Source organism: Canis lupus, chromosome 3, assembly GCF_048164855.1.
Source record: "Canis lupus baileyi chromosome 3, mCanLup2.hap1, whole genome shotgun sequence".
Classification (NCBI taxonomy): Eukaryota; Metazoa; Chordata; class Mammalia; order Carnivora; family Canidae; genus Canis; species Canis lupus.
Genome location: NC_132840.1, coordinates 24393603 through 24406157, shown reverse-complemented (window position 1 = coordinate 24406157; position 12555 = coordinate 24393603). Strand labels below are relative to the sequence as shown.

The window sequence follows — 12555 nt, the reverse complement described above, 5'->3', positions numbered from 1 at the left end:
TGTGTGCTGTGAGCACAGCCTACAGGACACGGTGGAGGGTCTGCTGAGCGGGGCAGAGCTGGGAGAGGCACCGTTACAGGCCCAGAGACCAGAGTGAGCAAGACAGGACCAGCTGCTCCTGCTACACAAATCTGGGCCAGAAGGCCCGAGAAATTGGCAAGGCCCCAGGAGCCTGTAGAGATCTGGGTCTGCTCCAGGGTACCCTGACCCTGGCGGTGCCCCCGGCGGTGCCGGCCAAGGCTCAGGGCCTGAACAGCGAGGCAGGAGTCCTGGCCACTGTGCCTGCAGCCCCGTGCGTGGGGAGTGTTCCCGAGCTGCACACCTGCCCCTGGGCAGGACCCCCACTGTGCATAGAGTGGTGGGGGGCTACTGTCTGGCATCTCCATCAGGGAGGGGTCCCTCATCCCCAAGGCCCCTTCCCAACCTGCCTGGGCCTCCCTACCTCAGTGACCTAACACTCTTGCTTCTAGTTTTGCCAGCACTGAGTACCTGGATGTCCTTCAAAGGGTCACCCCCGTTGTCCAGCAGCACCAGAAGACCCTGGTCCCTGGACAGCCCCAACTCAATGTGTGTGACCGGGCAGTCATGGTAAGTGGTTGACGTGCCACGGGCTGCCGATGTGGGGAGGGTGTCCCCAGGGCTACATGAAGTCTGCACACCCCAGATCATCACCCATATTTTCAACATGGAGCAGTCTAGGGTTGCAGCAGGTTCTGGCAGCTGAGGCAACCCCTGGGCAGTGGGGCAGGAGTCCAGCAGACAGCACGCTTTCAGAGGCTGCTGGGGCTACAGGCTAGAGCCCCGCTTCCCTCCTGCTGCCCTGGTGCAGACCTGGTGTGGGGGTGGGGGAGGGGCTTGACTCCTCTGCGGGTGCTGGATAAGCCACACCCATGTGGGGTGCGCACACGTTTGATGGCCTGAAGGTCTCATCAGGGACACATGCACCCCAGAACCCACCGAGCACTCTCAGGATGGTTTAGCCTGGCTTCCCAGCCTAACAGCCCCTCCCCCAAGCACCCCATCCCCCAGACCTGCCCTGTAATTTTGAGAATAGCTAAGCACCTTTGAAGCTGCTTTGTGGAGTCCAGCCCGCTGGTGGGGGGAGGGGGGAGTCAAAGTGTTGCGTGGGGTGGACGGGGCGTGGAGGGGGTGTGCCAGGAAAATAGAGTCGGGCATTGGAAGCATTTTCCTGGTGCTAAGCATGATTAAAGGGCGGGCAAGGCTACCTCATTAGCCAGGGCCACCACACCTTGGAGCCTCGTGTCCTGAAGCTCCGTATGGAAGACATTGGGGGCAGAAGCCAGCAGGGGTTGTCTGGGTGCTGAACTCACAGCAGTGGCACAGGAAGAACCCTGGTTCAGGACCTCAGGTGCCTTGATCCCTGGAGCCTGAGAGCACTCCGCCCCTGGCCCAGGGAGGAGCCCCTGATGCCCACTCCAAGCCCTGCCTTTAATCTTCCTGTGAAAGCAAGCTATCCCCAAACCCAAGTTCCTCCTAGGTCAGCAAATGCACTGCAGGCCCAGGCTGGGTCTCTAGGTGGCCACGTCCTTTCCCGCCCTCCCTTGGGCACCGTGGGGACTGTCACAGCTGACTGACCCCTGGACCCGGAAGGAGTGCAGGACACCCCCCTCTCCATCCTGTAAGCAGCCTGGAACAGTGTGGACTGGCCTCTACACTTCAGAGTGAGCACTGCCACTGGAGCGCTGCATGATTTACATGGGTGTGAACGTGGTGGGTGCACGTGTGTGCAAAGCCCTTTGTCCTCACCATACCTGGAGGAAGGAAAGGTCCTGCCCTCTGCCCTCTACCCTCCTCGCACATGAACCCCTGCCAGCCCAGCCAGGATGAGGATTTGGTATGGTGTACTCTGGTCTCTGACAAGATCAGCCCTGCAGTCAGTCACAGCCCTTGAGCCCCAGCCAGCTGTCCTGCTGCACACCAGACACCCGGCTCTCCCTGCCCCCCCAGATGGGTAGATGGGCCTCAGAATCTGTATTGTGCACACACCCTGTCATTTTGCTCTGCCTCAAAGGTTGAGAACAGTTACCTTATCCAAAATTTGCCCTGCCCCCATGACTGGCCCCACCCTGCAGGAGCCATCATTGCCATGTGATGCCATCCACAGTAGGAGAGAGCTTCACCCGGGACTCTCCCTGCCTTTGATACCCTGATGCAGTAACAGCCTCTGGCCCCCTCTCAGGGGAGTGCCCCCAGGGTGATTCTGAGTCTCCCTGCCAAGGCACAGGGATGTGCATGAATCTGTCTCTGGTGCCAGGAGAAACAGGGCTATATAGAGTAAGTGTGCAGCCGAGGGGCTGTACCCCATAGAGCCACTGCAGAAGCCAGCCAGCTCTCCCCAGCTGACAACCAAAGAGCTTTCTATGGAGGATCTTGAGCAGGTTGTGAGCAACCTCCTGGGTCAGCCTGTCTTGAAAAGTGGCGCTACAGCAGGGGCAGGCAGCAGCCTGGCCGCAGCTCCTCCCCTGGGCCCTGAGGCCAAGGAGGACAGGGACAGGGCGGGAGTCTGCAAAGCCCAGAAGTGTTAGAATAACTTCATGTTCTCTCTTAATTGTCATTGCCAGAACTGGGCGCCCCCAGGCTGTGAAAAGTTAGGGAAGTGCCTGACGCCCCCAGAGTCCACCCCCAAGAAGTGCTCCTGGCCCCACTAGCAGTGGCCTGATCCGCTCAGGCCAGGCCTGGGCTCTGCCCCTGGGCCCACCAGATCCTGCAGGGAGAAGGACTCTGGCCCCAGGGCTCCCATGCTGGAAGAGCCCCAGCTGCCCTCTGCCCTGCCCATGCCAAATGGACCTCATCTGCACCCCTGCGGGACCTGCACGGCTACTGGTGCCCAAGACCTGGCCCCGGAGCTTCGGAACCCTCTTGCTGGCCTGCCGACCTCTTATGTGCTGGGTTCCATCCCAGGACCTAGAGGGCCCGCCTGTCCTGCATTGGCCCCTTGGCCCTATGCAGAGGCCCCCTGCACCCCACGATGGTGGGTTGTGACTGGGGAGGGGATCTTGGCCACAGCCAAGGAAGGCCTCCCCGGCCCCGGGGGAACGGAGGGCACCTTGGATTTCCCACTTTCCTAAGGATCCGGACCCCGGGACCCCGGGTGTAAGCGGTGCCTCAGCTGCCCTGCCAACCCTCTGCCCCTGGGCTCCAGCGGGTGTTTCCTGCTGACCCTCCGCGCCCCCACTCCGTACGGGGGGTGGGGATCTTCGTGTCTCCGCACTGATGCCGATGCCACAGCTGCGTCCTTGTAATACTGGGGAGATGACGAAGGAGGAAGTAGAATAAAGCATTCGAATAAAGTAACGAGCATTTTCGGTGGTTTTCTTTTAAGAGCTGCATTTCGCGGAAGTTGGCGTCGGGAGAGTGCGCCGGGGTGCGATCGCGGGGTCCCGCCCCGAGGCCCCGAGGAGGCGGGGCGTGGCGGCGGCCCTAGCACCCCTCCTCCCCGACTCTCCCTCGGGGCCCCGCCCGGCCCGCCTAGGCCACCCTCGGCGGGGACGCTTGTTCAGGGTACAGGGAAACCCTCGCGTCTCCACCACCCCGGCACCCGAGATTCGGTGAAATACGGTAGCCCCGCAAGCGGCCCGCCCCGCCCCCGCGGCCCCGCCCCCCGCGCAGGCGCAGAGCAGCCCGCCCGGCCCGCCCCGGCGAGCGCCCGGCGCAGCTTGCGGCCCGCGGTTCGCCGACGCGCGGTGGCTTGGCGATGGCGGACCCCGAGCTGCAGCTGGTGGCGCGGCGCATCCGCAGCTTCCCGGACTTCCCCATCCCGGGGGTGCTGTTCAGGTGCGGCTGGGCCAGCCACGTGGGCCGCGCGGACGGATGGGCGGGGCGGGGCGGGGGCGTGAGCGGGGCCCGGGCCCGACCCCTGGGCTCACACGGCCTAACCTAACCTCGCCTGCCAGGGACATCTCGCCGCTCCTGAAGGACCCCGACTCCTTCCGCGCCTCCATCCAGCTGCTGGCTAGCCACCTGAGGAAGACCCACGGCGGCAAGATCGACTACATCGTGGGCAAGTGGGCGGGCGCCTGAATCCCGGGGTCCCCCCTCCCGGCGACCTGGCCGCCCCCTGCCGCTGCGTGCCCCAGGACCCCCTCCCGGCGACCTGCCCGCCCCCCGCCTCCGCCGTGCCCCAGGACCCCCCCTCGCGACCTGGCCGCCCCCTGCCGCTGCGTGCCCCGGGCATACCCCCCTAGTCCCGCCCGCCCCCTGCCGCCGCAGGGGTGTCCCTCTCCCCTGAACAGAGCGCACACTGGAGGGGCGCCCAGCGTTTGCTTGGGGCCAGCTCTCAGGGGACAGGCTGGGCACTGCATCAGTGTTTAGCCGGTGACCCCCCCCCCCTCCCCGGACTGTAAGGAACACCTGCTGCACCTCCCCTCCAGCCTTGGTGGCACAGCCCAGGCCCAGGTCACCCCCTTCCCCCACCCCAAGTCCCAGGTCCTCAGCCCTGGACACGTGGAGACCGGGCTGACTCTCCCAGGGTGTGTCTGGCCAAGAGTCCACTAGGCCAAGAATGGTGGTGTACCCCTTCTGCAGTGTAGACTGAGCTGTGGGTCCTCCCCCAACATGGGGCTTCAGGGAGCACCCCGGCAGGTCTTGGCCTTGCATGAGCCCCATCCCCTGGCCCTCCCAGGTGGGGGCCCTGCACTTTTCCTTTCGGGCAGATGCATCTTTGAAGGATGCTTAAGGGGCATCTGGGTCTGTTCTATAGTTACTTGTTCCCCAGATACCTGAGGCAGCACTATGGGGAGAAGACAGGTAACAACCCAGCAGCCGCACAGCTCCTTGCACCCCCAAACAGGATACACTTCTTCTGTGGCCCCAGCTCCCAATCTGCCCATCAGCACCCAGCAGTCCCTGCACTTGGTACTGGGTCAATGTCCTCAAGAGGATGGATGCCACTGCCTTTCTGGCTGGAGCCAACAAACCTAGGAGCCTGCTGTCTTTGCAAAGGCTTCCTGTCCTTCCCTAGTATGGGCCCATGGGGCTCTTCATGCTGCTGGGCCACACTGCCCCTTGACACCCCAGCTCTTGCCAACAGGCCTGGACTCCCGAGGCTTCCTGTTTGGCCCCTCCCTGGCCCAGGAACTCGGCTTAGGCTGTGTGCTCATCCGAAAGCAAGGGAAGCTGCCCGGCCCCACCGTGTCGGCCTCGTACACGCTGGAATACGGCAAGGTGAGTGGGCTGAGAATGGCCATGGTTGTTGCTCAGTTTGCATCTGGGAGACCAGGCTGGCTCACACAGCCGAAGAACCAGGGCCCAGACTGGCCTCCGGTCTGTCCCCTCCGAGGCTCTGCACACCAGGGGCATTCCCGGAGATGTGCAGACCATGTTTCTGCTTCCTGTCCACAGGCTCAGCTGGAAATCCAGAGAGATGCCCTGGAGCCAGGGGAGAAGGTGGTTGTCGTGGATGATCTGTTGGCCACTGGAGGTGAGGGTCTCCCCCTAGCAAAGAGGACCTGGTACTATGGCTGCTAGGGTAGAAGAATGTGCCCCGCCACGGGAGTGGGAGCAGAAGTGGACTGGGGCCCACACTCTACAGTTTACCAGGGAGCACCAAGACCCTGCGTGGGCAGTTGGGAGCCTCGTTACCTACCCACCCCCTCCCCTAGCTGGATGGCCCCAGCTAGGCAGGGCCTCATTCTTGCCCCCTGCTGACCCTAGGAACCATGCGCGCAGCCTGTGAGCTGTTGGGCCAACTGCAGGCCAAGGTACTGGAGTGCGTGAGCCTGGTGGAGCTGACATCACTGAAGGGCAGGGAGAAGCTGGACCCTGTCCCCTTTTTCTCTCTCCTGCAGTATGAGTGATGGGCCCCAGCCTGGCAGATGGGAGTTCCAACTTGGTGGCTGGCTGCTGGGGGACACCGGCCATCTGCCTGCACTTTTGTAACGGTTTTGTACAGTTGCCTTGTTCCAGTGCCTGGGCCACCTTCAGGGCCCTTCCGGCAGGTTCTGGAAGTGCCAAGCCCCAGCAGCTCCACGTACAAACACAGAGAGGATGAATAAACTATTTTGCTACACTGGCTGCTCTTCCTCCAGGTGCCGGGGAGGAGTGGGATCTGGGCCGGGGGGCAAGGACGTGCAGGAATCCCACCTGGCAGGTTGGGCGGGCCTGTCTGTGGTACTGTCCTCAGCCAGCTGTCTTATGTCCTTAGAAGGAGCAGAGACTGGGTGCCGCCCAAACTGCTTTCTGGTTGCTGCTCTCACAAGTCCCACCCACCAGGGTGGCTCAGAAGCACCTTTTCTTAGGGTTCTAGACACTGGAAGTGTTGGTCAGTTTTGACAGGTCTAGTTCCTTCCAGAGGCTCCAGGAACACCACGTCCTTGGCTTCCAGAGCCTTCCCTCCATCCTCAGAGCCAGTGGCCTACCACCCTGGTCTCGCAGCCTGCCTGCCTCTTACAAGGATCTAGGGGGGCACCAAGCCCACGGGATCACCCTGGATTCCTACGTGGACGTCTAGGGGGTGTCAACTGCCTGGCCCAGTGACCACAAGGCCACCTCTCCCATACCCCACTTTTCTACACACCCAACAGCCAAGACAAAGTCCCCAACAGAAACCAGTTTAATGACGATACGCTGCTCTGGGGTAGGCCTACCATCCACACTGGCCAGAAAGCCTGGTGGGGAGTGCAGAAGGGAGGAAAGTGCATCGTGTTCCTAATGGGAGTAAAATGGACACAGCGGGTGGGCCAGGAGCCTGAGGCCAGTGTCCGCAAGGCTCACAGTGCTGCCTCTGCAAGGGCAAGGTGGGCCAGCCTCATGATGACACCTGCCAGGTCAGCAGCCTTGTCCAGCTTGATGTAGGTGTCTGTGCGGATGTGGTGGAGGCTAAGCCAGTCGGGTAGCAGCTCAGAAAGGAGCCGTATGTGCTTCTCCATCTCTCCTGCAGACAGGGGATATGTGAGGCTGGGGTGTGTACATAGCTAAGTGGTGCTAACCCCAGGGGACGGGTACCCAGCCCTGTCAGCAGGCCTTCCCGATGCCCAGTGTTTGTTCTAGCCCCTACCACGCTGGTCTGTATGAGTAGATGGGGAAGGGGACCCAGAACAGCCTCGCTGAAATGCTGAGCTCCCCCCAATGAGCCCCAGGCCAGCCCCCATCCCCAAGGGGGAGCCACCCCTGGCTTGGAGGGAATTGAATTCCCGTGGGGCTGCAGCGGGGACTGGCTGGGTCATAAGGGTAGAGGCTGGAGATGACCCCAAGAGCACTGTGCCCACCCAGTCCACAACACAGATGCTCCAAACACATCAGGGGGCAGGTGGCAAATCCACGGCGCCCACCCTCACCCAGGATTCAGGGATGCGGAGAGGGCCCAGCCCCAACCCCTGCACACACCGGGGTTCATGGCTGCAGGGTAGCTGCCCACCATCCTGCTGCAGGCCACCTCCATGGTGAGCGCAGGCTTACGCTCGGACACAAAGATGCTGCGCAGCACGCGGGCCAGCTCGGGCAGCCGCTGCAGCCGTTGCAGCCGCTGCTCCTGCTCTGGGTTTCGGGTCATCTGCGCCAGCTGCTTCTGTGCCTCCTTGCAGCGGATCTACAGGAGCCCGGGAACAGTCAGTGGAAAGCCACCCCCATGGCCCTCCTTCCAGGACCCCAAACACTCACCCTCTCTAGCAGGTCCTGGGACACCCCCTTCAGGGTCGCAGGTGGGGTGACCGGCAGGGCAGGGCTGGGGGCCCCAGGGCTGCTAGGCTTGGTCGTACGCAGAGCCAGGTCACTCAGGGCCTTTTCCATCTGGGGCAGGGCAAAGAAGAGAAATGAGAAGCCTTCTCCCATCCACGTAGACACTGGTCTGTGAGGAGAAGCCTTCTCCCATCCACATGGACACTGGTCTATGAAGAGAAGCCTTCCCCCGTCCCTGTGGACACTGGTCTGTCTAGCCCAAGCTCGCCCTGTGCATCAGGGCAAATAATCGCTGCCCCAGGGCAAAGCTAGCCAGCAGGGAGGGCACATCCCACCCCCACGAAGTGCGTGGCTAAGGATGGGGCTGGTCGGTGCCCACGTGGAGGCTGGACTGCCCTGCCCCTATGATCCCTGACACAGTCTCACCCTGGGTGACATGAGGCCGCGGGCACGAGCCAACACCTCTTGTGCGGTGGCCACCTTCTCCGTGGCAGGTGGCCGGGGCAGCTCAGCCGGCTCGATGTCAGGTACTTCGTCCACATTGAAGCGTGGGTGCCAGCGTGTCAGCCGCTCCTCAGGCACCACCATGGGAGGGTTCAGGGAGGCCAGGAAGGCCTGTGTGAAAAGGGAGTAGAGGGTACTGGGTGACCCTGGGCACATTCGCTGGGGCCCTGTCCCTGCCGGATGACTTCAGGTAACTTCCTGCCCCTCTCTGCTCTGGGTGCTCCGCAGGGCCAACGGCACCCACTGAACCCATCACAAACCTCCTGGAGCCTGAGGCTGCCCTGCCAAGCTCCTCACCCTCACCCAGCTGGGCACCCACCCTGTAGGAGGCAGCAGAGGAGGAGTTCAGCCTCTCGAGAAGGCCTGTGTCCTGCAAGTTAAGACTAAGAGCTACGGGAAGGGCTGGGGCACTGGAGGAGGGCACACTTCCTACGAGAACCGCCCACTCACCCTGTGATGCTCCCGTACGCGCTCCACCAGATTCTGGCTGAAAACCTGCCGGCGCTGCAGGAGGTGTGAGGCCGTGAGCTGGGGAGCCGCGCTGCCAGCCTCTGTGGGAAGGGTTCAGGCCTGAGCCCCCAGGCCGGGCCAACCCAGTCGCCCAGCCCCTAGACCACATGTCTCATCGACAGTCCCTGGCAGAGAAACAGGCTCAGAGCTGCGTGGACCTGGCCACAGCACACTCACCCTGGTCCAACACTGGCTCGATGGTAAGCTGGTAATCAGATCTCTTAATGCCATCCTTGAAGGTGGGGATGTTGCGCTCCTGGCGGAAGCGATAACAAGCAGGGTACACAGTTCTGATCTGGCCCACGTTGCGCTCCTCAAAGCGCCTATAGGAAAGGTGCTGGGGTCAGAGCGCACCGGGCAGGGCGAGGCCCCCACCCCCTGAGGGCCACTCACTTGCGCATCATGTCCTGGACACCCTGCTTGACTTTGGCAAAGGTCACGGTCTCAGAGCGGTTGTAGAGCATGCCCACGATGGTGTCCATGCTGCGGAACATCTCTGCCAGCACCTGGTACTTGTACGGCAGCACGAGGCCTGGGGGCCCCGGCTGCGCCAGGGCATGGAAGCGCTGGTAGGCAGGTGCCTTCTCTCCACTGCCAGGGAGGGAGCCAGGCCTCAAGAGAAGCACCAGACCCACACCCCTCCCACGCCAACGGCAGGCAGGCAGGGTGGCCAAGGAGACCCCAGAGCCAGGGCTTGGAAGCCTCTCCCATGCCACACCACAGAGCAGTTCTCAAAGCCCCCGCATGCCCCATCTACCAGTCAAGAGCATGACTGAGATGGAGGCAGAATGTGCAGCTTCAAACCTGGCTCTGCCAGGTCTTGTCTGGTCACCTAGAAAGTCCTGGGCCCCCCCAACCCTGGCTTCTTTATCTCCAAGAGGCACATGATGACCACAGGGAGGACAGCCTGTGGCCAGAACTGGCAGCATCTCACAGAAGCCAGGGCGCAGAGCTAGCAAGGGGCAGGGCGGGGATCTGAAAGCCTGTCGATGGATTCTATGGAAGGGGCAGTCCCCCCCCCAGCCCCCGCCCAGCCCTGTCCTGCCTTTGCTCCCACCAGCCTAGCCTTCCCTCCGCAGCCCAACCACCCACCCAGGACTCACCACGCCCCTGCTGGGTGCCCCTGGTCCTTGGGGACGCTGGATTCCCCAGCATCCTTCCTCTGGGCACCTGCCCTCAGCTTCTGGGCCCGAGCCCCAAGCTCCCGTGCCCGCTGCAGACACGACTTGAGCTCAGAAAGAGTGACTTTTGAGGAGGCCTGTGGACACAAGATGCTATCAGCTGGCCAGTCACACCCACACCACTCTACCTCCCCCGCCCTGGGTCCAGCCTCACCCTGCTCTCCTGGGCAGCCAGGCGATGCAGCCGACCTGCTGAGAGAGGGGCCTGCTCTGGGGAGCCAGGGACAGCCAGGGCAGCTGGGGCAGGTGGGGCAGCAGGGACATCTGAGGCGTCAGGGACAGCCGGGGCAGCCAGGGCAGCCAGGTCAGTTGGAGAGCCAGGGTCAGCAGAGCCACCCGGGGTGTCAGGGACAGCCGGGGCGGCCAGGGCAGCTGGGGCAGGTGGGGCAGCAGGGACATCTGAGGCGTCAGGGACAGCCGGGGCGGACAGGGCAGCCGGGTCAGATGGAGAGACAGGGTCAGCAGAGCCACCCGGGGTGTCAGGGACAGCCGGGGCGGCCAGGGCAGCTGGGTCAGATGGAGAGGCAGGGTCAGCAGAGTCATCCGGGACGTCAGGGACAGCCGGGGCGGCCAGGGCAGCCGGGTCAGAAGGGTCAGAAGAGTCCTCCGGGGCGTCAGGGACAGCCGGCGCCGGACGGGAGGCCTGGAGGGCAGGACCCCAGAGGTGAACGAGGGCTCCTACTTCCCCAGCTAGCCAGAAGGGGCGCTGCCGGCGCCAACGCGGTTCTGCCGCACTCCAGCCCGAGGCCCTGACCCCTGGTCGCCCACCCTGGCCGCCAGGCCGGACATCTAGCCGCCCCTCCGCCCGCACCTTGGCGCTCGGTTCTCAGGGCGGCCCCAGCAAGCCGGCGCCCTGCTGTCTGCGCAGACCCCCCCGCCTCGGTTTCCCCCTCACCGCGTCCGCCGGCAGCCGCAGCCTCCGGCGCGCGGGGGGCGCGGGGCGGTCGCGCGCAGGCTCGGCGGGCGGGCGGGGGCGCTTGCGGCTGCTGCCGGGGGTGCGGACCCGGGCGCGGAGCGCGGGCTCGGTGGGGCTCGGGGTGCGCCAAGCCGCCTTGGTGCGCGGCCGGGAGGCATGGGGCCCGGGGCGGCGGCGCGCGAAGAAGTCGGTGAGGCGGGGCTGTGCCATGGCGCTTGCAGGGACTGGAACCGCGACCCGGAGGGACGGAAGTCGTGCCGCGCTCCGCGCCGATTTTCCCGCCGCGCCTGGCCCCGCCCCCCGCGGGCGGAACCATCGGGCCGGGGGCTGGGGGGGCAGGAGATGGACGCGCCCGGGCGCATGCGCACTGACGCTCGCGCATGCGCCGTCGCGCGGCCCTTTCTACGAGTCTCGCGGCACGCGGGCTAGTTCCGCCCCCGCCCCCGCCGGACGCGGGTACGTCGCCGTCCGGGCCGCGCGGGTCCTCTCGGTGGGTAGAGGTGACCGCAGCAGCGGTTGGCGATGGAGGAAGCGGGCAGCTGAGCCCTTGCTTCGGAAACGTGCAAGATCGTGGCGCTGTGGTGGCAGCACAGATTGTAGGCACAGCCTCCCGAGACCCCCGGGAACGAAGCTCTGGCTCGCAGCTGCTCATCAGGGGGAGGCAGCTGTCCTCTCTCCCGTGCCTGGTTTCACAGTTAGAATGGAAACACCTGGTCTTGGAGAGTTAGAGCCGCTGGATCTAACCACAAGTGATTTCGGGATCTGCACCCAGCCCCTGCCCTCTGTAGACAAGCTGATGAGCGGGAGGCCTCCCCAGAGCCTCCAGAATGCTAGCACGTTCCCACCAGCGTCCCATCTGCCTTCCCACCTGCCCACCCACCCGCCTGGAGCCAGAGTGCAGGCTAGGCTCATGCCGCCCCCGGAGAGCTGTGTGAAGTGATGGGAGGCAGAGCCCACTTCGGAGAAGACTCCCTGCCTGCCTGGCCACCACATGGCTGTGTGCTCTGAGTGTGCCCTCCCGGCCACACACACGAAGGGGACACCTGGGAGGGAGATGGTCACGCAGTGCTGTGTCCTGGCCAGCTCCCCGGGGTGCTCTCCTGGCGACAGAAGCAGGCCGTAGGAGGCCCTGAGGTTAGCTGAACCCTGGAAGGACCCTTCACAGGGATCTTGTAGGATCTGAACGTGAATCTAAAATGTATGTCTCAGGAGCGCCTGGGCAGCTTGGGGTGAAGCATCTACCTTCAGCCTCAGGTCACGATCTCAGGGTCCTGGGGTCCAGCCCCACGTTGGGTTCCCTGGCCTCCCCCTGCCCCTCCCCCCTGCTTATCTGCGTTCTCTCTCTCTCTCTCTCTCTCTCTGTCAAATAAATAAAATCTTAAATAAAATGTGCCTGTCCCATATGGAATGAGGCAAAGTCTGGGGACTTAACAGTACTGCCTTCATTCACTCACCACAACCAGCCAATGGGAGAGGGCATGCCTTACCACAGGAACCTGGGGAAAACTCCAGGGCTCTGGCCAGTGTCCACACCATTGCACGGTGTCTGGCCATGCCACTCTTGGTTTTAATGTCACTCCCGGTGAGTAGGCCTTTTTGGGGTGACTTAAGCCTTGTGGGCAGCTCCTTCTTAGAAAATTGTCTACCCACCTACAATGATGGAGTTCATCAGCCACCTCTGCAAGGTGTTACCCCCACCTTCCAGTCACAGCTGATTGGATGGGAGATACACAGCTGAACCAATCAGATCCTCTCCTGGGACACAAGACTGGAGTTGGAATCACCCTTCTGTCACCTGTGGTTGTGGGA

General features: G+C 63.5%; 3 protein-coding genes across 7 annotated transcripts in view; 2 read left to right on the top strand and 1 right to left on the bottom strand.

Annotated features, from left to right (window-relative positions):
• Window positions 1-3315, top strand: part of GALNS (galactosamine (N-acetyl)-6-sulfatase) — a 28672-nt gene extending 25357 nt beyond the window's left edge. Inside the window, exons 13-14 of the mRNA XM_072819582.1 lie at window positions 471-588; window positions 2583-3315. Coding sequence (XP_072675683.1) covers window positions 471-588; window positions 2583-2669 — 205 coding nt within the window. The 3' untranslated portion in view covers window positions 2670-3315. The remainder of the gene's footprint in view (window positions 1-470; window positions 589-2582) is intronic.
• Window positions 3316-3640: 325 nt separating this feature from the next.
• Window positions 3641-6028, top strand: APRT (adenine phosphoribosyltransferase). 3 transcript variants are annotated; one of them, XM_072819585.1, is made up of 6 exons: window positions 3647-3795; window positions 3915-4021; window positions 5051-5184; window positions 5362-5440; window positions 5674-5720; window positions 5808-6028. In XM_072819585.1, the coding sequence occupies exons 1-6, from the start codon at window positions 3716-3718 to the stop codon at window positions 5814-5816; spliced, it is 456 nt and encodes a 151-aa protein (XP_072675686.1). In that variant the 5' UTR covers window positions 3647-3715; the 3' UTR covers window positions 5817-6028. The 3 variants fall into 3 exon arrangements, with proteins under 3 accessions (XP_072675687.1, XP_072675685.1, XP_072675686.1); XM_072819586.1 differs by lacking the exon at window positions 5674-5720 and having other exon boundaries at window positions 3641-3795; XM_072819584.1 differs by having other exon boundaries at window positions 3641-3795; window positions 5674-6028.
• A 525-nt stretch (window positions 6029-6553) lies between these two features.
• On the bottom strand, window positions 6554-11032 carry CDT1 (chromatin licensing and DNA replication factor 1). 3 transcript variants are annotated; one of them, XM_072819574.1, is made up of 11 exons: window positions 10726-11030; window positions 10347-10473; window positions 9985-10211; window positions 9753-9907; window positions 9043-9240; window positions 8827-8972; window positions 8590-8690; window positions 8062-8250; window positions 7618-7746; window positions 7345-7546; window positions 6554-6892 (listed from the first exon to the last, which is right to left on the bottom strand). In XM_072819574.1, exons 1-11 carry the CDS (start codon window positions 10954-10956, stop codon window positions 6729-6731), a joined length of 1869 nt encoding a protein of 622 aa, XP_072675675.1. In that variant the 5' UTR covers window positions 10957-11030; the 3' UTR covers window positions 6554-6728. The 3 variants fall into 3 exon arrangements, with proteins under 3 accessions (XP_072675675.1, XP_072675674.1, XP_072675673.1); XM_072819573.1 differs by having other exon boundaries at window positions 8098-8250; window positions 9985-10473; window positions 10726-11032; XM_072819572.1 differs by having other exon boundaries at window positions 9985-10473; window positions 10726-11031.
• Between the last annotated feature and the right edge of the window lie 1523 nt (window positions 11033-12555).

Coding starts and splice junctions, on each gene's coding strand:
- APRT (XM_072819584.1), top strand. CDS start 3,716: ATGGCGGACCCCGAGCTGCAGCTGGTGGCGCGGCGCATCCGCAGCTTC. Junction 3,796..3,914: donor ATCCCGGGGGTGCTGTTCAG/GTGCGGCTGGGC, acceptor CTCGCCTGCCAG/GGACATCTCGCCGCTCCTGA. Junction 5,185..5,361: donor ACACGCTGGAATACGGCAAG/GTGAGTGGGCTG, acceptor TCCTGTCCACAG/GCTCAGCTGGAAATCCAGAG.
- CDT1 (XM_072819572.1), bottom strand. CDS start 10,956: ATGGCACAGCCCCGCCTCACCGACTTCTTCGCGCGCCGCCGCCCCGGG. Junction 9,908..9,984: donor TGGCTGCCCAGGAGAGCAGG/GTGAGGCTGGAC, acceptor TTGTGTCCACAG/GCCTCCTCAAAAGTCACTCT. Junction 7,547..7,617: donor CCCAGGACCTGCTAGAGAGG/GTGAGTGTTTGG, acceptor GGGCTCCTGTAG/ATCCGCTGCAAGGAGGCACA.